This window comes from Lithobates pipiens, unplaced genomic scaffold, assembly GCF_037356315.1.
Source record: "Lithobates pipiens isolate NorthernLeopardFrog02 unplaced genomic scaffold, aLitPip1_a1.2 Scaffold_3, whole genome shotgun sequence".
In the NCBI taxonomy this organism is placed as follows: domain Eukaryota; kingdom Metazoa; phylum Chordata; class Amphibia; order Anura; family Ranidae; genus Lithobates; species Lithobates pipiens.
The window spans coordinates 217,573,621-217,597,983 of NW_027507790.1; the positions used below are offsets into that span (position 1 = coordinate 217,573,621).

The following is a 24,363-nucleotide window of genomic DNA, read 5'->3' on the forward strand; positions in this document are numbered from 1 at the left end:
TCACATTCATTGATTCATTCGCTTTTCTTCTAATCTACAAGTGAAACAGGAGACACTGGGGAGCCGCCCACTCCCTGGTTGCCCGGCAACCGCCTCATGCACACATTCTATGGGGCATCCAAGCTCTTGCCTATACCTCGCCAGCAGTCGGACGTGCCTTCCCATTGGCTGCCTGGTCTACTGCGCTCTCCCCTATTGGTTGTCACTCTCGGGCCACCCCACGTCACTTTCTCACACCATCCCGTAGTGTAGAACCGGCGGCAGGCTGCGATTGGACGGCGTAAGGCGCGGTAGGCGGGGCTGGGAGTTCGTGCGTTCCCGGTGCGCTCGCTTATTGGCGGAGAGAGGATGTCAGTCAGGCGGGTACCTGTTGGTGGCGCGGCGGGGCAGTGCTGGGGATGGCGTGGTTATAAGGATTATAGTGCACTAGGCTGTACACATTGCTGTACCGGGAGAGCCGCATACTACACACCGAGCATCACCGCCAGGACCACGTACAGGTGAGAACACGGGCATGAGCAACATGTTTAGCCTGACAGCTGCTGTGCAACTACAAGTCCCAGCATGGGATGGTGACTGCATGTGACAGATGCGCTGCTTATAGCCATTGACAGTTTAGATATATATTTATTATTTCATTTTTAGTGATATGTATAATGTTTATATGGAATATATAGAATGAAGAAAGTGCGTAAGATTCTATTAGTTTTTAATATTTGGATGTATTATTATTATTATTATTATTATTAATAAAATATATATAATTATTATTTTTTTGCATGTTAATATCATAATATATAATAATAATAATAAAAAAAAAACACTAATAGAATCTTACACACTTTCTTCATTTTATATATTCCATATAAAAATTATACATATCAATACATATATGTGTGTGTGTGTGTATATATATATATATATATATATATATATATATATATATATTACACACGCATATATAAAAATGTATTGATATGTATAATTTTTATATGGAATATATAAAATGAAGAAAGTGGGTAAGATTCTATTAGTTTTTTTTTTTTTTTTTATTTATTATTATCATTAGATATTTATTATGATATTTGGATGATATATATATATATATATATATATATATATATATATATATATATATATATATATATATATATATATATATATATATATATATATATATATATATATTTTTTTTTTTTTTTATATATACAGTATATAGGAATAAATTTCTGCAATCCTATTGGTAGATTTTGGGTGTGTCTGTTTCTATCCCCCCATGAATATTGTTGATTGGTTGTAGAATTGCTCCCATGTATGGCTGGTTGTAGAAGTTGCAGCGTCCTCGTTTTTAAGTCGCCTGCCAGGGATGAGTATGCGAGTCCTAGGTGAACGCTTTTTTTATTTTTTTTTTTCTGATGGATTTGCCATAAAGAATCGCACCCCTTGCACATCTTCTAGCAGCGTGTTATGAAAACGTGTGATTTTTGTGCATATTCCTATGAACCATGCCAATAATGGATTGTACAGAGATTGTATGGTCAAATTGTAACATTTATGGTTGCCATATACAGGACTTTTTTTTTTTTTTTTTATTATTATTATATGTGGTCGCACTGTTCATATTAACTGTACACTAGTGAGAATTTGAGGAGCGCTTGCAGTGTGGCCCCCCGTCGTTCACTTGGGTTGTGATTGATGGGCAATAGTGCCCGTGGTGTGATTCTTGCTGCAAAGCCTCACGACCGTGGCATGTCTACACCATTGGCTGCTGCCCCTGCAGCTAAAGGGGGCGGTAAAACTGTGGCTCAACTGCAGGGTTATACCACCCTAGTGTGAATGAGCCCGATATCGAAGCCGCCCCCTGTGCCATGTTTTAGTTCCCCTGCTTGTCATTGTAGATTAATTACAAATGTTAAACATTGTATTAATAAAAAAAAAAGTAATAATGCCCTGTGTGTGCTATAGGAGGAGGGACCTGCAGGCCCCGCCTCCCACAATGCAGCGCTTGACTTCTGGGAAAGTCAGGATTTACATATCATCCTCTTTGGGAAGGTGTGGCAGCTCACAGGCGTCCTCCTCTGCTGTCAGTGGGATCGTACCATGTGTGACAGGTGACGGGTGTGTCTGGGTTGGCCCATATCAACCAACATTTTATTCTTCTCCTTCATGATTGTTTTTGAAATGATACAGAAGATGAGATGATCACAGCGGCTTCTAGTTACAGCCGTCTTCTTTGTATTAGAAACGCTACATAGAGCCAGGGAGTGCAGCCTAACATATGGAATCCTATCACAGATCCACTACCAAGTGTGTGCAGCACAGGTAGGTTCTGGGGGGGATGGGGAGAGGATGGGCGACCGCTCCAGGGATATACGGAGGTCACATGGTGTGTGTGGATGCAGAAATCAGAAGTATTAGGTAACGGTCGTAAGTTGCCAGTAGGAAATGAGTGAGCCATGGGCCCCCAAAGTGCCCTAAATGTAGGTGTGGCCTAAGGATTCATCATCATCGCCCCCGGCACAAACACACTCACTGTGATCAGGGGACCACAGTTGTGGGGGGGGGGGGTTATTTACGATTGATATTTATTGCAAGCTGTATGCAGCAAACGTAAAGCTGAGAATACATCATACAGTCGTTCACACCATAGAAATGCATTCCAGATGCTTTTCTGCATGCGTGTTTTTGATGTGGTTTTTGTTGCGTTTTTCATGCATTTTTTCTTTTTTTTTTTTTCTTAACCATAAATAAGGATGCGTGTGTGTGTTCGTTCGTGTTCCAGTGTTTTTTTTTTTTTTTTTCCCCGGAACTGCAGGTACTGATGAGAACTATGTCATTGAGAACCATATGATGCAGAAAAAAACCTCCACAGTGGACTGCATGTGGTGTGAACTGGCCCTGAATGCAGCTTTGAAATTGTGCGACTTCTCTTGAATTTGCACGGTTTCGAAGCCGCAGGTCAGTGTGACTTGGCTGACATCTGTACAAGTTAATGCACACATGTCTCTATGCAATCGCACCTGAAATGGCAAAAAGACTGTGCAGGAACTGATCTTTTCAAATTGCACCGGTGTGAACGGGGGGCTCAGATGTGCCAAATCTGTTTAATATGAGGAGGAATATAAGCAGTTCATTCTGTTTGTATCCAATCAGGCAAACCCTTACACTACTTACAGCAGTTGATGGTTTATTCCAAGAAGAGTGTACACTCAGATTGTATCGTGTATGGTAACATTTAAAAGGTGGGTGATTAGCCTTTTATTTATACTTTTAAGGAGACAGTTTAACAAAACTGCCTTAGGAATGTGGCAAACATTTGTACAGCCACCATCAAAAATCACAATATTTTGTGCAATCTGATTATTGGGGATGGGCCGAACGGCAATCCCATTGAAGTCTATGGGAGCCGAACCCGGAAAAATCAAGTGCCCATTTTGACATGATGTCAGAAGGTTGTCTATATAAGAATTGTCAAAGTGCTGTTTAGATGTATATTTGTGTATGTATGTGTAAAATAAATATATATATATATATATATATATAAGTTTTGCATATTTGCAGATTAATTTATCTCACCAATGGCCCGTCATTATTATATGCTGTTTTTAATCGCAATGTTTATGTCTCTGTACTCCTGAGGTCCACACCATGGTGTGTGTATATATGAAATTGTTATGTATTGTCACATTCAATATGCCAATTAAATATGCTTTTTAAACCATTTTACCTCCAGAAATCAATGGCCTCATTTAAAGTCCCACGTTTCCTTTCTCTTACGTATATCCTGTTGCTGGGTTGCCTGTGGCATGTTTGCCTGTCTGCATGCTACTTCTGTAATGATGTATTACTGCGGATTGTATTGTGTTTACTTTTTTGAGTAATGGAAAGTAAATGTTTTCAAAATGCTTCTACAATCAAACAGTGCTTGCTATCCGTGGTTCATTCTGTGAATATTCAGCAGCTTTCATAGTGTACAAACCTTGCAGGGGTTAAATGCCAACTCCATGCACAATTTTTGTTTTGTTTTTTTGCCTTTTGGCACCCCAGGAAATCTTTTTAAAAATAACTATGGCTGCAGCGCTCACCTCCTCTCTGGAACTGCCCCCCCCCCCCCCCCCACACGAGAAAGCATGCAGTAAGTGCAGAGCATCATGCAGAAATCCCCTGAGGGGGTGTCGCCAGTGTAATAGCATAATGATGCAGAGAGTGATGTCATCACATCAGCATTGCTCTCTCTCAACATTGAAGACTGCCCACCACCAGAAGAACATCCAAAAAGGACCCTGCATGTCACTTTACCAGCCCAAAGACTTCTGGAAAAGGTGTGTGTGTGTGTGTGTGTGTATCCAAAAATTCAACTGCCCATATTAGGTCAATGATGTCATAAGCATCCACATCCCTTTGTGTACATGCATTTGTGGGCCACCACCACCTCCTGGGCATTAAAGTCTATCATGTAAGAGCTGTGATTGGCTGAGAGCTGTCAATGTGTTGGGAGTGCCATGAGCACGCACTGAGGCTGCCATGGACGCATATATGTGTGGCAGCTGGATGTTGTGCAGTTGGCAAGAGGTTGAAGAACAATACAATTCTCCAAAAAAAAATTCTATAGGAAGGGCTATTTAGATTTCAAAGTATCATTTTAAGTGAAGTGAACAGACGCCATGCTGTGTTTTTGTATCGCCACCATTGACAACTAGGCATGCTGAGGACAAGGAGTGGTTCATAACTTCTCAACACTTTTTCAGTTCTTGGACTTATTCTTTAACGTTGGACGTGTTCTTTATTGTTGAAGACATTTCGGAGCTTCTCCAACAATTTTTTTTCAGTTCCTCAGGAAGCGGCTTAGAGAAGCCATGAGATGTCTTCAACATTACAGAACGTGTCCATTTGCATGTGGCTTACTACTACTGGATATACCATTGTCTGGATGCATGAGAACCTTCATACAGTATGTATTGGAGAACTTTATTGTTTTTTATGTGTAAAGCAGACCATGGTATATCACAGGCAGGAACTCTTGTAACATTTCATCCTCGGTTTTGCACAGTATAGGGTGGACAGTCTTGTCTATTTACACATTTTCCTAGTGAGAGATGCCTATTAAGAGGATGTGTATTTAATGCCGAGCCTCCAGTCCTGAGCCTGCAAATTTAGAGATTTCAGATTATCTTCTTACCATTGCTCCATGCAGTGTATGATTTAATACCGGACAGCTTCAGTTGCTGCCCTTTCTCCGGTTTTCCACTGTGAATAGAAGACTTGCTATTTATAAAGTACAGGTAAGATCTATGGAATGTGTACACATTAGGACTATGCCTAGGACACGATCAGTGGAGTTTTTTTTCGTTGGAGAGTATAAATACATCAGTGTTAGGAATTTCTGTTTTGCTCCACTAAAAGATTCCAAGCTGATCTAGAAAATGTATTTGAAGGATGCACAGAAGATTGTAAAGATGAAGGTTTGTATTAGATAGGATGATGGAGGGTTGTAGTGGATGGGATAATATGATGGAGGTTTCTACTGGATGGGATAGGATGGGACCCTAACCCTAGACTGCAGCATTGGATTCCTGGCCTTCTTTCCCCGTAGAGGTACCATCAAGGGTCATGCTTCTGCTTGGAAGGGCTTTTGAAAAAGTAAACTGCTAAATGTTTGTGGTAAAGTCTAGGGAATATTTGTATTTAACCTTTTTGGGAAAAGGTAGGGTGTCTTATTTTACTGTGTATGACCTGCCTTCCATTCTAAGTCAGTGTATATGCCAACAAGAGCACCTCTGACTCATGTCAATGCATGAAGTAAGCTGACTTCTGACGCCCTACATTGGTTGGATTGTACTCCAATACGCTGCACAGTGCTGACTGAAATTACCTTTAAATATTAAAGTCAGATCTTTCATATCCATGTCTTTCTGTATACAGGTGTCATTTTGCACCCAGTGTAATTTTATTAGGGAGATCGGAGATCACAAGGAACAGGATGGATGTCATGTGCTGTCTATGCACATCCTGGTCCTGGGGTTATATAGATGGGATAAAACCTGGAGGGTCTCCTAAAAGGAATGAAAACGCACTACTAATATATGATTTCCAGCTTTTATTTTATTTTATTCTGGATGCTCCTTTATTCCAATAATAAGTGATTGGTGGTCCAAGCACTCCACAGACTGCTTGGACCACCTCTGCATGGTGACAAGCCTTTTTTGCCTGCAGGGAATTTACTGCAGCGTTGTCACCCTAGAAACCCTCCTCCTGAGAATTTCACTGCTGTCAGTATGCATACCTCCCAACTTTTTATTATGGGAATGGGGGACACCTATTGGCAAAACTGTGTGGGCATAGGATACCAGTGGTGTAGCGGGGGGGGGGCATGGTTCTGGGCGCAATATTTTAGGGGGGGTGCAATCCCGGCTCTGTCCCCCAAACTTTCTATTTCCTGTGTCACCGCGGCCTGTGCTCCAGCCGCCATGTTTAGTTTCAGGCTGCCCCTGTGATTGGGTGAATGTGGTCATGTGAGGCTTTCCTCTTCCGGCTCAGCGCTGACATCATTGTAGTGTGCCGAACATCTTCGGCACAGCTCCCCTTGTCCTGGCTCCCCCCCCCCCCTTCCATAGACAAGGTTCTGTTTGGCAGACCCCTCGGACCCCAAAGAAGAGAAATGATGAAATCGTCATAGACTAAACGTACTCAATCCGACTTGTCCTTAAATTTAGAGAAACTAGGAGCCTTAAAATCCATTAGACAACATCAGTGATCTAACTATATAGGAGACCGCTTCGTAGTTCTAAATATACACAAATAAGAAAAAAGCCCTATCATTTGCCATTCGTAGTGAAGCACAAACTACCATTTTGCTGGCATTTCATACTAAATATACTTGCCTCCATTTTTAAATAGAACTCATCCATGGGTCAAAATGACTCCAAGGGGAAGGGAAAGAGGCCCTTTCAACCATTAACAGGTTTAAAGCAAGTTGTCTACAAGAGAGAGAGAGAACAAGGATTTATCAAGATTGTATTTACTGTGATGGCTATGTGGTTTCCAGAGTCACTGATGTAAGCAAATGTACCTGATGTCCTGTCCTGATGGTGTGAAGCCCCCAGGGATCCCAAAAACATGGCTGCTGATGCGGTCCCTCATGGTGGGTGTGCATGGGTGCCCCCCCATGGTTTAGGAGGGCCTGTGTACGTATCCCCTACATAGTGGGGATGGCCCCATGGACGCCCTTGGGAATCCATACGGGGACCCACTGGGCAAAAGGGTATAACGAGGCGGACCTCCACAGGTGTCAATTCAAATGAAGGGGGGAATAAAACAACCCCCCCCCCCCCAAAAAAACTAAAATAAAAAAAACTAAAGTCTAAACACTGAAAGACAGTATATACAGCCAAAAAACTATTCATGAAATGAAATAGACCTTACCAAGTGCATAAGAGCAGCCATGAACAGTTGCACATCCTTAAACAGTACCCCAAAGTACTATAAAGTGGAAATGCATAACATAATAAAGTATTTATAATTCCCTATTATAATTTATAATATTAATAATTTTCTTGCCTTGGGCGCTGACAACCCACTCTACACCACTGTAGGACACACCTCCTGCCACACCCCCCTTAAAAGAGAATTCTACATGTAGCGGCCATAATCCTTTGTCGGGCGGCCTTGATGTACTGGGCTTACCAGTTACCTCCACTTGGCTTGTTCTTCCACGTCTAGGGGTTCCCAGGGTTGATGCCCAACAACTTGGACGCTGACACAAAGTCCTTTTTGAAAGGTTTTATTTTGCAGTAGTAACATCCAACAACACAGTCTCTCAGGGGAACAGAGGGCACGGGTGAAGAACTCGGGCACCTTGAACTGCAGATCGAACAGTCTCTAATTCCACCCAGAGAGTAGCCACTCGCAGCTGGGTACTTCAAGGCTGAACAGACCTCTAACCAGAGATCATGGCAATCAGCACGTCGACTCAAAACTTGAAACAATCCTATGAACGTGTACAAGTTGTAGCTAAGGGTGAACAGAAACCTTTTTCCTCAGTACCTGGAACGTTTTCTGTCTCCTTAATGGTACTGGAAAAGTGAGTTTGTCAATGTCCTTCCCAACTCAGTAACCAGGCACTTCTCAGGATGCCACTTGCCGGCCCTCCTCCGAAGAGTCCTCTCCCGGTCACTTCCACGAGCTGTGGTGCCTCTCCAAGCCGAGAGCACACCCGGACACTTTGAATCCTCCCTCAGTTACTGCGCCTCGGACCAGCTGGTTCCGAGACTCGGGAACAGACGGATCCCTACCCCAGACAAGATTAGGGGCCTCTAACAGGAACATGTTGCGGGATGTCGAACACCCCATGACCGGGACCCCTCACGGGGCTACCCCAGTCCTGGAACCAGAACAGACCACACGGGCCTCACAAACTCCTCTCCCTTCAGCACGTGACCCACACATCTTAAGTACCCCTTCCCAGACTCTCCAGCGGGGCCCGGCACTCCCACTGATTGGTTCCGAGAAGGGTGATACTCAAAACGTCCAACCAGACCTGGTTCTGGCTTGTCATGTGCACCTCACTGCACATGACCAACCCGGCCAGACTGATGCCAAGGCCAACCTATGTAATTAACCCTCAGAACCCCTACTGTTCTGAGGCAAAAAACTAAATTAAAATGCGTATGACACTATCCAAAATGTCATCCGCTACACACAAGAAAAATTATTTTATTTTTTATTTATTTTTTACCACTATTACACGCTCTTGACATTTTACATTTACAAATTGGATGAAAGGTTTAGCTCTGGAAAACACTTTTTTTTTTAAAGATAAAAAGTGCATTATATAGATAGATAGACCAAAATGGCAGTTGGGGGCTATGAGTATGAAGTGTAATGCAGCCCCCATTCTCATGCACTTTGGTTTCAATGGAAAACATACTTAATGTGATTGTAATGGAAAACATAACAGAGAAAAGCAAGATGCTGAAGAAATCTAAATATGCAGTTTAGAAAGATCTCCAAAGAAATGGGAAGAATTCTAAATCTCCAGAACGATATAGGAGTATAGTAGTCCTGTTACTCTGAAGGAGTGCGCATGCGCCATGACTCCTCTGCGTTTCTGTGGTGGAGCGCGCAGCTGTCAGCAGGAGACGGTCCCCTCACGTGATTGGCGAATACTCCGGTTCCCTCTTCAATGATGGCGGCCAGGGACGCACCCTTAGCTCTGCCGCAGTGAGGTTCAGCGCGCGTGCGCGGTGACTGGGCGGAGGTGGCAATGTCAGTGCAGGCTGAGTAGTGAGATGAGACGAGACATGTGCGGGTGACCTCTGTGTACAGGGACTGACCGGGAGACAGGAAGGAGAGCTGGACGCCCATCACCCGCAGTAAGAGATCTCACCGCTAAATCCGGGTCATGTGCTGCGCACCGTGTCACTGGGGGGAGGGGGAACTACAAGAAGCAGCAATCCCGGAGGACATAGGAACTGTATCCGTGTCCTGATATCATCATCCTATAATTTTATATATATATATATATCTCAGTGATCAGGATGTGTGAGTGATTTATATATGACAGAGAAAATTGAGTACTGTCCGTCATACATTAAGTATGATTTGTATATAAAATCAAACAGCAATGTACACAGAGATCACATGAATGGGCTTCTGGGGGGTCCCCCCTTTATTTGTGGGGGGGGGGGGGGTTGTGACGGATCCCTTATCTATATGGACTTTGCTCTGATCAGAGAGGAGTGTCCTGTACAGAATACAGCCCCATAATCCCGTTCCATGATTATATGGGAATCTAGTCCTCTGTACTGCTCCATTGACACCCTCCAAGTCATCCGTGATGAATAATGGATAGACGGGTCCATAAGAAGTCTCATTCACACCTGCGTTTTTGTGCATATTATTATAATTTTTTTTTTTTTTTTTTTTTTTTTAGGGTGTTACTACTACTACTTCTTCTACATAAATACAGAAATAAAAATCCATAAATACTAAGAGCCGGTTCACACTCAGGCGACTTGTCAGGTGATTTAGCCGCCTGACAAGTCGCGTCCCATTCTGCACTATGGAACTGTTCTAATAGTATCGACTCTCTTCGCTCCGATGTAGAAAAAGGTTCCTGTACTACTTTTGGGGCAACTTGCATTGACTTCTGTATAGCAAGCCGCCGCTGAAGTCATGTGCAGGTCGCCTGAGGCAGTCGTGTTGTAAGTCCCTGTATGAACCGGCTCTAAGTAATAAATAACGCCTAACCCTTTAACAAAAAAACACCCTAACACTTAAACTACTAATAATTTACTATTTATTAAGGTTAGGGGTTAATTATTATTTATGTATTACATATTCATTTATTTTATTTATGATTATCCTTAGTTGGCTATTTGAGTATTTTACGTTTTTTATTCATATATTATTATTACTTTGTATTTATTTTTGGGGGCAGAAAATTGCATGAATGCACACAAAAATTTGCAAATGGCGCATTTTCATTAATTTCTATTGAAATAAAAAAAATGTGCCAACAAATGCTCAAATCTGCCCGACTCGAGCTACAAAAAAAAGCTCCAGAACTTTTTTTGAGCTTCAGGCGACACGGAGTGGAGATGTCAACCATCAACCAGAGAATCATTGATTTCAGGGTTTGGGTGGTGGTGTTTTTTTTTTTTTTTTTCTTCTTCAGTGTTTTGAGCTTCAAGCTACAATTCTCTGAGATGTGAATGAGATCTAAAGGAGATCTCATGGAGGAATTCTCCAAGTCTGAGCTGCTATGGTGCCAGTTCTAAATTCTCATTCATCTGGAGCTGGTAATGATTAAATAGGAATAATCAGAGATGACGACTGACTGACTATGGGGGGTTTTATATGTGTTTGTTTTGCTGTGGCGCTCCAGCTGTCCTTGGTGAGTCGTTGGACCCCCCCCCCATGGTTGTCACTCTTGTCCTCAGCGGTGTCAGCTAATGTTTCCTAAGTTTGACATTAGAACAATGTCTATTTTGATGACTGAATTACATTTTTCATACTCCCAAATTAAGCTGGTAATTACCAACTCTAGGAATCCAGTTTTTCTGTGTATTAGTAACAATCTAAATCGAGTTGTGCAGCCTATGAACACCATTTACTGTGATAATCACCAACTCAACCCTTTCGGATGAATTGGAGCGGAGACTACGAGCCAGGCCTTCTCGTCCAACATCAGTGCCTGACCTCACACATGCACTTCTGGAAGAAGGGACGAACCTTCCCATAGACACACCTAAACCTTGTGGACAGCCTTCCCAGAAGAGTTGAAGCTGTTATAGCTGCAAAGGGTGGGCCAACTCAATATTGAACCCTACGGTCTAAGAGCCCATTCGCACTGGGGTCGCCAATGCGTTCGCTGTAAAGTGCCGTGCATTTAACTGCGCTTCACCGCTGTTTAACCACACGCTTACTGCCGTATTGTAAAATGATGGCGGCAGGAACCCTTCCTCTCACCTTCCGGGTGGACGTCATATGACATCTTTTGTCTTCCTGGCATTGTGGAGAGCGTGCTTGCCGCATCACTGGGGACCTGGTGCGCATGCCTGGAGGCCATGATTTCCACCGGGCACCAATGATTGCTCATCACAGAGCAGAAACGTGGATCTGTGTGTAAACACACAGATCCACATCCTGTGAGGGGAGAGGAGCACTGATCGTATGTTCCTTGTATCTAGGAACACTGATCGGTCTTGTCCCCTCAACCCCGCCTCCCCCCGCAGTTAGAATCGCTCCCTAGGACACACATTTAACACCTTGATTGCCCCCTGGTGTTAACCCCTTCCTTGCCAGTGACATTTATACAGTAATCAGTGCATTTTTATAGCTCTGATCACTTTATAAATGTCAATGGGCACAAAATGGTGTCATAAGTGTCCGATCTGTCCGCCGCAATGTCGGTCACGATAATCGCAGATCACCGCCATTAGTAATAAAAAAAAAAGTACGCTTATTATGATAGAGATATAGAGAGAGAGATTTTATATAATAAATATATATATATATATATATATATATATATATATATATATATATATATATATATATATATATATATATATATATATATATATATATATTATACATATATATATATATTATACATTTTTTTTTTTTTTTTTTTTTTTTTTTTTTTACAAAAAAGGATCATTATATATCAGCCTAAACTGAGGAAAAAAGTGTTTAAAAAAAAAAAAAAAAATTGGCATATTATAGCAAAAAGTAATAAAATATTGTGTGTGTGTGTGTTTGTTTTTTTTTATTTTTTTAAATTTGTCGCCTTTTTTGTTTTTTATAGTGCAAAAAATAAACACAGAGGGGATCAAATACCAACAAAAGAAAGCTCCTATTTGTGGGGAAAAGCAATTATCAAAATTTAATTTTAGGTACAATGTCACATGACCGTGCAATTGTCATTCAAAGTATGACAACGCTGAAAGCTGCAAATGCCCAGTATTGAAGTGGTTAAGCTTTTGCGGCGCTTTTCGGGTTCATGCTGAACTTCTAGTGACCAGTATGAGAGAGTGAGAGCGATAACGCCAAATGTAACACAGCTGCTTCCCATTCTCACCTTATAACACTAACAAGTCACATGACAACAGGGAGGGAAAATGGCAAATTGGGATGTACTCACTTTTGTTGCCAGCGGTTTAGACATTAATGGCTGTGTGTTGAGGTATTTTGAGGGGACAGTAAATTTACACTGTTATACAAGCTGTACACTCACTACTTTACATTGTAGCAAAGTGTCATTTCTTCAGTGTTGTCACATGAAAAGATGTAATAAAATATTTACAAAAATGTGAGGGGTGTACTTACTTTTTTGAGATCCTGTGTGCGCTGTTTTTAAAAAACAAAAACAAATCAGAGTTGAGTTGTGTTTTTTCCTCCCACGCCATGCAGTGGGGCTCCGCCTGCACTGAATGGGTTAACAGCAAATTTTTGATTGGGGATTGCAATGTGGAGATGTACTTGTCTAATCCGCCAATCCTCGGGGCACGAGATCGGTTCCCACCGCTCCTGCCCAGCCGACCGCTCCTGCCTGGAGTTCTTTAAAGAGTTGGATCTCCAGCTCAAGCTTTCTTCCAAATCTATAAAGCTCCATGGATTTCCCCCACAATTTTGCACAGCCTCAATTACACCTATTGCTACACTTTTATTTTTTTTTTTTTTTTTTTTTTACATAACTTCTCCACTGGCACTTTTGAGTCTGCTTTTCCAGTAGAGAAATATAAACTGCCTCCAGGGCAGCACAGGCCATTTATAAAGCAATGTGTATGTTTGCAGCATGGTAGCAAACCAGATCCTGGAGACTGTTCTGGAAACTCGGCAAGGCTCTCTGTAGATCCGCCTTAGGCGGCAATGTTGTTCTTCCACCCAGTCCTTCAGATTTAATGTTGACTTGGCAGGGACACCTTTTATGTGTCAATATAGAGATTTGTTTTCTGCACTTGGAATAAACTTTTGTTTTTATTTATATTTTTTTCTTCTTCTTTTGTTTTCTAGCTTGACCACCATGCCTGGATCCCTTCCTGCCTCCGCTGAAGCCTCCTGGCCTAAGGATGTCGGTATTGTTGCCTTGGAGATTTACTTCCCAGCTCAGTATGTTGATCAGGAGGAGCTGGAGAAGTTTGATGGGGTCGGTGCTGGAAAATACACCATTGGTTTGGGCCAGTCCAAGATGGGCTTCTGCTCAGACAGAGAGGACATTAACTCGCTGTGTCTCACTGTGGTCCAGAAGCTGATGGAGAGGAACAACCTTTCCTATGACTGCATTGGAAGATTAGAAGTGGGAACAGAGACAATCGTTGACAAGTCCAAGTCGGTAAAGACTGTCCTCATGCAACTGTTTGAAGAGTCTGGAAACACAGACGTTGAAGGCATAGACACCACAAACGCATGCTATGGGGGCACTGCTGCTCTCTTCAATGCTGTCAACTGGGTGGAATCAAGTTCATGGGACGGTGGGTGACATAACCATTCTTCAATTACTTTAGAGTGCTGGTCACCTCCATGTGGAGATGATGGCTATTATTTGGTCACATCATTATAAAATGTCAGTCTGATTATCTTGGATGACCAGTTGTAGCTGTGAGATTCTGAAAGTGATTGTAAGGCTTCATCCTTTGTTATTTAAAAAAAACAAAAACATATCATACTTGCCTCCACTGTGCAGTTTGCTTTGCACAGAGTGACCCCAATCCTCGACTTCTGGGGTCCCTTTGGTGGCTGCTCCTCACTTCAGATAACCCCCTAGGAGAAGCAATCTCCCAGAAGGGTTACTTTGCAGGCGCACTCCCCAGTCCAGCATTTTGCATCCATAGACACGAATGCCAGACTCGGCCCGCGTCATTGGATTTAATTGACAGCAGCGGGAACCAGTGGCTGCGCTGCTACCAATCAAGAGCCAGGACCCTGTGCAGAGAGGGAGAGCGTGTCTGAGTGAATGAAGGGGCTCAGGTTAGTAAAACTGGGGGGGGCCAGTCACTGCCAGAAATTTTCACCTTTTTAATACATAGGATGCATTAAGGTGAAAAAACACGAGGGTTTACAACCCCTTTTAATGTGGCTCACTGTAGTCTCATGGATTAAAAAGGAGTGACGTGGAAAACGGGAACACGTGGTACACTACATATAGACTATGATTCTTAGGTGGAAACCGTTGCTACCTTTTGGCTTTTGAAAATGCAAATTGTTTGGTTATGACGATAACCCTCTTGCTTTTAACTCCTTTTTGGGTCACTGATCCAGAACCAGTAGACGGATAAAACCTTCTGAGTTTCCTGATCTGCACACTTTCTCTGTTGGTCAGCAATACAGCCAGGCAATTAGTATTGTCAGGAGATCAGCAATGGCAGCCCTGCATGGTTTTCTTTTTTCTTTAGGGTAGAGTTCTTTTGCTTGGGGCAGAATTTGTTCATCTGCTAGATTTTTACTGCTGTCCTTGTTCAGGTTGTAGAAAAACTGAAGGACTCTATACTTCTATACTTCTCAAATAAAAAGAAAATCAAGCCCAATGGTGAACTGACAAAGCTAATTGCCGGGTTGTATTGCTGGCCGACAGAGAAAGTGTGCAGATCAGGAAACTCAGAAGTCCTCATCCAGCTACGTGTTCTGGATCAGTGACCTGAAGTGTTGAAGCAGGCGGGTTATCATCATAACCAAACAATTAGTATTTTAGTAGTAACAGTACAGCAGGGCATTAAAAAGCATTTATTCTGCTCTGTAGAGTTCCACTTTGTTTCTGTTGCCAGTGCCCTTGCCATTCTTACCAAACCTTTTTAAAGGCATAGGGGCTGGTTTACTAAAATTGGAGAATGCAAAATCTGGTGTAGCTGTGCACGGTAGCCAATCGGCTTTCACCTTCAGCTTGTTCAGTTAAGCCTCGACAGTAAAACCTGGAGGCTGGTTTTACACCTTTGCGATGTTAGACATCACATGTGATTTGCACCGCACTCCTATGCAGATCACATGCGATGTCTGTGTGATGCGAATTTAGCAATGCAGATTGTGTGGCTGAATTCTTATCGCATTCGCACCAAAATGGTGCCGGACCCTTTTTTATTTTTTTTGGTCCATACAGGAATCGGATCGCATGGGTGTTCACACCTTTGCAATCTGATTCCTGCACCATTTGGCAGTTTGCAGTGCGATCTGCAAACCGATCTGGGGATGTCATTCATTTTGCATTGACACCTGCAGTGGTTCACAGATGTCTGTGTGTACCACCGGCAGGTGACCTGATGCTGGAACCTGCAGTGGAATCACGCTGGTTCCCACATCGCATATACATGAACCCGGACGGAATCTGATTAATTTGTATCCACAGCTGCACAAGATTTTGCACTCTCCAGTAACATGACATCTAGTCAGAAAGGTGAAGTACCCCTTTAAATTCGAACTTGTTCATTAGCACCCTTGCAAGATGAACCTGTTTTTAAATGATTTTCCTTTTTATGGAATCAGTTTTTGTAACTAATTGACTGACTGGTTTTATGAATCTACTAGACTTGGAGACCACTTTCACCTTTTTAACCTGTCAAAGAACCACACCACGGGGCTTTACCTTATAATAAAAAAAAAAAAAAAAAAAAAATTTGAATTCTTTACCTAAAATGATGTATCTACAGATATTTTTTTTTTTTTTTCTTTCGTATTTTTTTTTCCCCTTGTGCTTCTTGTCCTAGAGACAACCTGGAAGTGAAAGGGAAACCAGTCGCTGGAACAGACTTTCCCATCCTGATTTCCTCAACCTGTTCTTATGACAACTAGGGTCAATTTAAACCTGACAGGGGTCCTAACCCTTCCCTGATCAATCAAAAATTCTAAAAATAAGGTTTTGGCTTTAATGCCATACTAACTTTGTATACATTTTTATTATTTAGTTTGAGAAGATTTTGTTTTAAGGTATTTTTTTTATTTTTTGCACTGTAATAAAGAATGGTAATTCATGTAAACCAGAGGAATCAAATTCACTAATGTGCTCTGTTTCTTACAGGACGCTATGCGTTGGTGGTCGCTGGAGACATTGCTGTGTATGCCACAGGAAGTGCCAGGCCAACTGGTGGAGCCGGAGCTGTTGCGATGCTTGTGGGTCCAAATGCCACTCTCGTTTTAGAAAGAGGTTGGTGGTTTATGTGGAAACAAAAAAAATCTTATGTATACAGTAGAACTGAAGCGGTTTTGGTGTAAGTGCTGGAGAGGGGAGAGAATATTTTTCTCAATTTATTAGACTAGCAAACATGTTCTAAAATCCTGCAAAGAATATAAATAAAACCCCTGTGGGTATGAATTTACAGTCCTGTATGCAGAATTCATAGATCTAGGGAATGCAACATACAGGTAGTCCACGGATTACAAACGTCCGACTTACAAACGGAGGGAGACAACAGGAAGTGAGAGGAAATCTACCCCTAGGAAGGGAAATTCTCTCCTGTAAGAGTTATTATGGGAAAAAGTTACCTCCACTGAAGCTTTAGCACCAATCCTTCTTTCCGCAACAACCTAACATTTTCGAAATCCAATTGTCACTGGGACAGAAAGTGAGGTGCAATCTTCTGAAAAGGGGCACAGATAGGAAAACAAAACATTACAGGGGTGTTAACTCTTCCCTATGCTATCCAGAAAGCTTAAAAATTATTTTTTTGGCTGCAATTGCACTTAAATTTACCTGTTCTGACTTGCATACAAATTCAGTTTAAAAGCAAACCCACAGTCCCTATCTTGTTTGTAACCCGGGGACTGCGCGTATAGTGCAGGAGTTTGTGGTATGTGATGTGTCAATACATTTTGAGAATTGCGCCATTACATTTGCAGTTTCTGGACAGTTGCACTGTTTGTTGCATTTGTGGCCTAAAAAGATATTACATTTACCATTTCTATTAAGGAGTCCCTATTGCCATATAGCATGTTTTTTAACTTTTTAGTTTATTTCTGAACTGCTTCTCTTCCTACACAAGTTAATGGAAATCCAGAAGTAGATTAACTCTTTAGGAGGAGGTGAAGTGAACTGTAAGGCGGCATTTAGATGGGACAGTTACATGATGTGTGTCCCATGCAGGGCAGTGTTTTAATGGCTACGGGGTGCACATGTGGTGTTTGTATACCCTTGCTTGGTCCTATTGTCTATTGGGATGCAGTGGCTGAACAGACACAGCCTCTGTATTCCAATATGACATCCACGTGGCTGCGTGTCCCCCAAACTCACCCTGGATGCAATCGGGGCTATACACCCGCTTGGACGTCACATTGAGACACAGCGGCTGTGTCTGCTCAGTCACTGCATCCTAGTAGACAACATTGGGATTGGGCAAGGGGATGCAAACACATGTGCATCCCGGTGCCAACAAAGCACAGATGTAATAGCGCCCAAGCTAAATGATCTAAGAAGCATCTCAGACTGAGTTGCAAGCTGCATTTTACTCATTGATACAAGCCTTTTCTTTATAACACAAAGGATATAAACTGATTGCTCAGGAAGCCAGCTGTGAAAAATATAAGTATCAATGCTTCCTTGTAAGAAGAAATGATCTGCAATAAAATGTAATTGTGTGTGTGTGTGTGCATTCAAGTGCTCAGTGTCTCTCCTATTTTCAGAGGGAGAGGCAATACAAGTAGACAATGCTTTGTAGCGTCTCTGGTGTCTCGACCAAAATGTATTCTGGGAATTAAACCACTTCCGGACCACCCACGTGTATATACATCGCTAATTTGACGTTAAATACCATTGTTATGGCAGCTAATAGCTGCCATAACCCCAGTATATTTTTAAACGGCGGGCGGTCCGCTTTCACATAAAAGTGGTCCCAGTGGCAGATTCACCGTGGGATCACTTTAATAGGGGGCGGGAAAAGTGCCCCCCCTCACACCGCTTCCCAGTCGTTTCTGCTGCTTACTGGAGAGATCTGCAGCGGCAGAAACAATCCGATCCTGTGTACAGATGGGCAGGAAATCGAGTGAGGGCAATGGACCCCGCTAGACTCTACTTTTTCTAGCAAAAAAAAAATACTGATTTTAACTTGATAACAAGTTTCAGAAATTAGGCTTGGTCCTTTTAAGTGGTTAAAGTGATATTAAAAGCTTATGTTTGTGTGTTTTTTTTTTTTTTTTTTTTTTTTTTTTTTAATAATGTTCTAATTACCTTCTGTGCAATGGTTTGCACAGAGCATCCCTGATCCTCCTCTTCTGGGCCCCCTGTCAGCACTCCTTGACCCTCCCTCTTGCCGAGTGCCCCCATAGCAAGCCGCTTGCTATTGGAGCCCTTGTGTGCTTGCTCCCGAGCCACCTCTGTATGTCCATGTGAGACCCAGCATGGCTCAGCCCCGTCCCCTGCTCTGCCATCACTGGCTGTGATTGACAGCAGCAGGACCAATGGCACATCGCTGGATGAAGATCAGTTAAGGGGGGTGGACCTTTTACAACCACTTTATTGTGTAATGAATAGTTGTTTCTTATCTAGTAGGTAGAAGGTCATTGAGGTTTAATACAGTCACCCTTCCATAGGGCTTACTTTATTTTTTCTCCACATGTCTTCATAGGTTTACGTGGAACACACATGCAGCATGCCTACGACTTCTACAAGCCTGACATGGTGTCTGAGTATCCTGTCGTGGATGGGAAATTATCCATCCAGTGCTACCTGAGTGCACTGGACCGCTGCTATTCTACCTTCTGCAGGAAAATCAAAGCACAATGGCAGAAAGGTTGGTTGTTACATTGTTTCTTGCCTGCGATTCCATGCCTTCCTTTCTATAGTCATTCAAGAATCTTATATAGTATTTTTATTTCTCAGAGGGGAACGATCGGCCATTCACCCTGGAAGATTTTGACTTCATGATCTTTCACTCTCCATACTGCAAGCTGGTCCAGAAGTCTCTTGCACGCTTGTTACTCAATGACTTCATTAGTGATTCCACCCCAGACACCGAGAGCGGCGTATATGCTGGCTTGGACTCCTTCCGGTAAGAGTTTAAGATTATAGATCAGAGTAGTTGCATCTTCTGCACAGCAAGGAGGACTATCCAGCATTTCAACTAGAACGAAGGCAGAAGCCTTCGTTTTGATTAGAGTAAGGAAGGGGTATAACTCCTATTAAATTATTTTTGTCTTTACACATGTCCTCAAATTAAGGAGATCTCCCTTCATTTGTTGTCCGGTAACCAAAAGAGGGAGTAAGGATAGCTCTCCAAAGTGAGGGTATATCCCTGGTTGACACCAGAACTAGGATCCCCATTAGAAAACTTTCTCTTTATTCTTTTTCCGGTGACAACCCAAAATCTGGAACTTCCTTTTACTTTCATTCTTGGTAAGAACGGGGGGAAAAGAGGTAGCCACAGACGGCAATACAAATCTGATGGTTATTCTAATCTCTCCACTCCATCCAAAACATAAAATTAAAATATTTTTTACTTTTTAGAACAAAAAAAAAAAAGATTGACTTTTTTTTTTTGTAGTTACTTTGACAGTATAACCAAACAGCAGAAACGAATGACTTTATATTATTGAGCTGTGTGTATGTGCTATAAACCAGTAGTTCTGGGTGCAGAATTGGCCCGTTGACTCGTTGTTTCAACCACTATCCAAAAATTAGAAACGGAAGCTCTGCTTATCTGCTTCCTCCGCCCCTCTGCTGCCACATTTGGCACCTTTCGGGGGGGAGCGGGTACCTGTAAAAAAAAAAAAAAAAAACGGGTACACCTTCCAGCTTCCGTGTAAGGGACCCCTCCTCCTCCAGGCTCACCTTTTTTTTTTTTTTTTTTTTTTTTTCTGCAAAGGGGAGCTAGCACTTTTAAGGATAAGTTTACCTTTTGTAACACGTTACACCCTGATACACCTGTGTTCAGGGTATAACATGTTACTGTTGCAGTAGTCCCCGCATGCGCTTTCATAATGTACAATGCTTTGCAGGTAGTACAAAACAAATAATAATAAATGCAAATGTGCATTCATTATTTTTTCATTATTTTTGCTTACAAAGGTGAATTTATCCTTTAAACTTCCTTGGTCATTATAGTACCAGGTAGCTTCTGTCAGTGTGAGCATGTTCTGTACACTTACAACTGTCAGCCACTAGAGGGAGCTTATTCATGTAAAGCAAACCTATGTTTTCTAATCCTGATCGTATTTAAATCCAGCTGCTGTTCTATGTCCTAAGTTAACAAGAAACCTTAAATATTTTACCTCCCAGCAGCTCGGGGCTCTGTTCAGTTGCCAGTACCCACACACAGCCACCTGGGGGTGACCCTGGTTCTGCCTCCGTGTTGGCTTTTGACATAGATAAAGTGTTGCAGCATTGTGGCTGTGCAATAGCTATCAGCAGGAGGAGCGAGCCCAGCACTGCCAACAGGATGACAAAACACATCATTTCTTAATATATTGGGTTAAAGGACAATTAGGAAAGTAATGAAATATAGCTAAGGAATGCACATTTGTTTTTAAATGCCTGTGTCTAATTGATGTGATTTCTATTGGCAGGGATGTAAAGCTGGAGAACACGTACTTTGATAGAGATGTAGAGAAGGCTTTTCTGAAGGCCAGCTCTGATATTTTCAATCGTAAGACAAAGGCGTCGCTGCTGGTGTCCCGGGAGAACGGAAACATGTACACACCTTCTGTGTACGGCTGCCTGGCCTCTGTGATTGCTCAGTGAGTCCCCTATCATCTTAGTGGTAAAGTGCGATGCAAACAAATATTTTTGTCACTGGGTCTCACCTGCTGCTGTATGTTGCAGACATTCTCCCCAGGAGCTGGCTGGACAGAGGATCGGGGTCTTCTCATATGGCTCTGGCTTTGCTGCTACACTGTACTCTATAAGAGTTACTCAAGATGCCACACCTGGTAAGACATTTATCCTTATGCTGCAAACTTGCTATTGTCTGATCGCTGTGTTGGATACATTATAAAAGCTAACATTTCCAAACTACCAGTGCTCTTAACATCTTCCCGTCTGGCCTATAGCAAAATGACTGGGTGGGGGGTATGACATCCTTCAGAACAAGCCGCTCGTACACACCCCCAGGGGAGCACTCAGTGGTGCAGTTTGTCACCCAGACACACTGAATCTCCAATCACAGTAAAAAGCCTATGATGTAGGCTCTTTACCAAGGAAGCACATGTCAATGCTTTGGAATGCTGGGTCGGCAATGGGTTTTCAACCTGCCATCCCAGAGTATCAGTGTGCATGGAGCTAGAAGCAGAGGATGCAGGCGCTGCAGAAACCAATGCTTCTGTCCCAGGCTGAGTGATACCAAGTGCACTTCGCCTGGGACCTTTCTACCTCTCTAGCAGCCTGGAGACTGATGACAGAAGCTGGAAGAGGAAAAGGTCAGTGTATTCAACATCACATACACTGCAATTTTTGAAATGGACAACGTGGCAAGGGGGGGGGGGGTGTTATCGCTGCACCTGCAGCTTTCCTGCAGATTTTTAACTGAACTGAGCCACAGACTTCTAATTTATCCGGTTGGTTTGATGCGCTTTTTAGAGCACCACACCTACAAGATGTAAGAGAAAAGCGCAGCGAACCCATGAGTAAGCTGTAGGTGCCCTGTGCTGCTAAACCGCAGTACATCAGTGTGAAAGCAGCCTTACGACAGTAAGGGCTCATTTACATTAGTGGTTTGGGGGGTGGTAAAACCCCATAGTTCATTGTGGCTATTGATTTATATTTTCATGGTGATGGGAACCTTAAAGCACAAAATGTACTCATATGCCATCTCATTCACTTTCAATCTGATATATAATGAAGATATTGGTGGTGTTCTATACCATGATTTTGGCATCATTACTAGGTAAGGGCAGAGAGAGGAGGGGCTCGCTGGTGAAACTTTTATAGCACTAAATGTAGACATAAGATTGTCTTTTTTTTTTTATTTTTTATTTTTTTAATTTTCAATGTAATATAAAAATGAAAGGTGAAGGTCTTTTATACTGAAAGATTTTTGCATTTAAATTGATGGGAACAAACTAAAGTTTCCCTACAGGTAAACTGAATTGTGTTTTGTGCATCTTCACCAGGCTCCTCTCTGGACAGACTGACATCCAGCCTGTCAGATCTGAAAGCAAGACTGGACTCCAGGAGGAACATTTCCCCCAGCGTGTTTGCTGACAACATGAAGCTAAGAGAGGATACTCATCATTTAGGTATGGGTCTGTCAGGTTTTCTAGAAGAGAATATTGGTCATATAATGCAATTCAATTGATCCAAGTTTCTTTTGTAAAGTTACCTATGGTCATGAGATGACCCGCTACCTTTTCTGCCTATATTTAGATTAGAACCTTCTGTTTTGTGGGTTCTCCTGGTCATTTGGGGGGGGGGGATCAGACTTGTTATAATATCTGTTGTGATCACTGATGATCCATAGTCCTGGCAATCCTCCTTCTCTTTGCTCTTATAAGTTCATGCAACACCTCACAGACAGCTTGGCATGAGAGCAGTTAGATTGCACCTACAAAGTCTATGTGAAGTGTATAGCAGCAGCTACTTAAAGTGTTACTGAACCCACAACAGTAAAATCTCTGTATATGCAGCATATCATGCTTTTAATACTCGCTGTGGAATTTAAGGGATTAATCCTCTGCATTGTGTAAAAAGGCTGTTTGATCCTGTAAGCACAGATCCTCCCCCTCCTCCTGCACTGCCTATCTGGGGAAGGCCAGCTAACACAGGCAGAGTAGCTGACCTGCACATGCTCAGTTGTGTCTTGTATGCTGCAGAGAACATTTACTTGTTCTCAGAGCTAGCCAGGTCATGATATTGACATCACACTTGTGGGCGTGTATACAGGCTTTAGTGGAAATTTCCTCCTACCTGAATTTTCAGCACCGGAGTAACTGTGCAGTTTATTACTGACCATGGATCATTGCAGATGAGGACCTGTCCCTCTTATTTGGATTTCAGGAGTGTTCAGAACAACTTTTATGTAACTGCTGACAGTGATTTGTTTTCACTTGTCCTTGAGAAAGCTTAAAAAAAAACTTAGGACCACTTTAAGAAAAGTTTTACTGCATTTTGGCCACTGGGTGGAGCTGAAGGTCATAGGAATTTATCTGTAGCAGAAAATATGGGGAAAATTCAAGCCTGCAAGAATGTATGTGACGTTCACCCAAATCTTTTATAAAAGAGTTGAGCTATAGACTAGGTAAAAGCTACTCAAAGAACATGTAATTATACACAGCTTAAATGCTAATTTGTAGTGTTTATTTTTTTTTTCTCCTCTTTATCTTCATTATTGGACCAAAGAGAGGTTCTCTTTATGTGGCTCTTTAGCTAATAAAGACAGAGGAGAAGAAAATCAAATCCCTAGTCGTTAATGTTTTTTGTGTTTCTGAACTGTTTCACCCCTGTGCTGACCCTGTTGCTATCTTTGCCCTTACAGCAAACTACATACCTCAGGGCTCAGTGGATGACCTGTTTTCTGGTACATGGTACTTGGTGCGGGTGGATGAGAAGCACCGGAGGTATTATGCACGTACCTCCGTCCTGAATGATGGACCCCTGGAGGCAGCACTAGAATCCGTCCATTCAACCAATGCTAATGAGGTAAGGGATGATGATTGTAAAAAATATGGTGATGGTTTGAAGTGGAACTAAACATATTGATTCAAAAAGCTGTTAAATTCTTGGCATGCTGGGAATGATAACTGACCCATTTGCTTGTACTCTAAATCAAACTGTCAAACCATCAAATGGCCGGTGTCATAATTGATCAGCATCATGGCAGCTAAAGATCAAATGGAAGCAAAGATGGAAGCTTCCTTGGCTGAAAAGGATAGCAGGGTTTAATGATGATTTTAAGTGATTGCTCTTGAAGTATTTATAAAATATAATGTAGCTCTTAGGAGTTTGTCAGA

General features: G+C 42.3%; 1 protein-coding gene across 2 annotated transcripts in view; it reads left to right on the forward strand.

Moving 5' to 3' along the window:
* The first annotated feature begins 334 nt into the window (after positions 1-334).
* The window catches only part of HMGCS1 (3-hydroxy-3-methylglutaryl-CoA synthase 1), a 28,428-nt gene continuing 4,399 nt past the window's right edge, over positions 335-24,363 (forward strand). Inside the window, exons 1-9 of one of the 2 annotated variants that reach the window (XM_077462786.1) lie at positions 335-500; positions 13,519-13,976; positions 16,511-16,636; positions 19,050-19,214; positions 19,304-19,472; positions 20,986-21,156; positions 21,242-21,348; positions 22,528-22,653; positions 23,889-24,052. In XM_077462786.1, the coding sequence (XP_077318912.1) occupies positions 349-500; positions 13,519-13,976; positions 16,511-16,636; positions 19,050-19,214; positions 19,304-19,472; positions 20,986-21,156; positions 21,242-21,348; positions 22,528-22,653; positions 23,889-24,052 (1,638 nt within the window). In that variant the 5' untranslated portion in view covers positions 335-348. Of the gene's footprint in view, positions 501-9,224; positions 9,372-13,518; positions 13,977-16,510; positions 16,637-19,049; positions 19,215-19,303; positions 19,473-20,985; positions 21,157-21,241; positions 21,349-22,527; positions 22,654-23,888; positions 24,053-24,363 lie in introns of those variants that run through there. The other variant, XM_077462787.1, reaches the window with a different exon arrangement.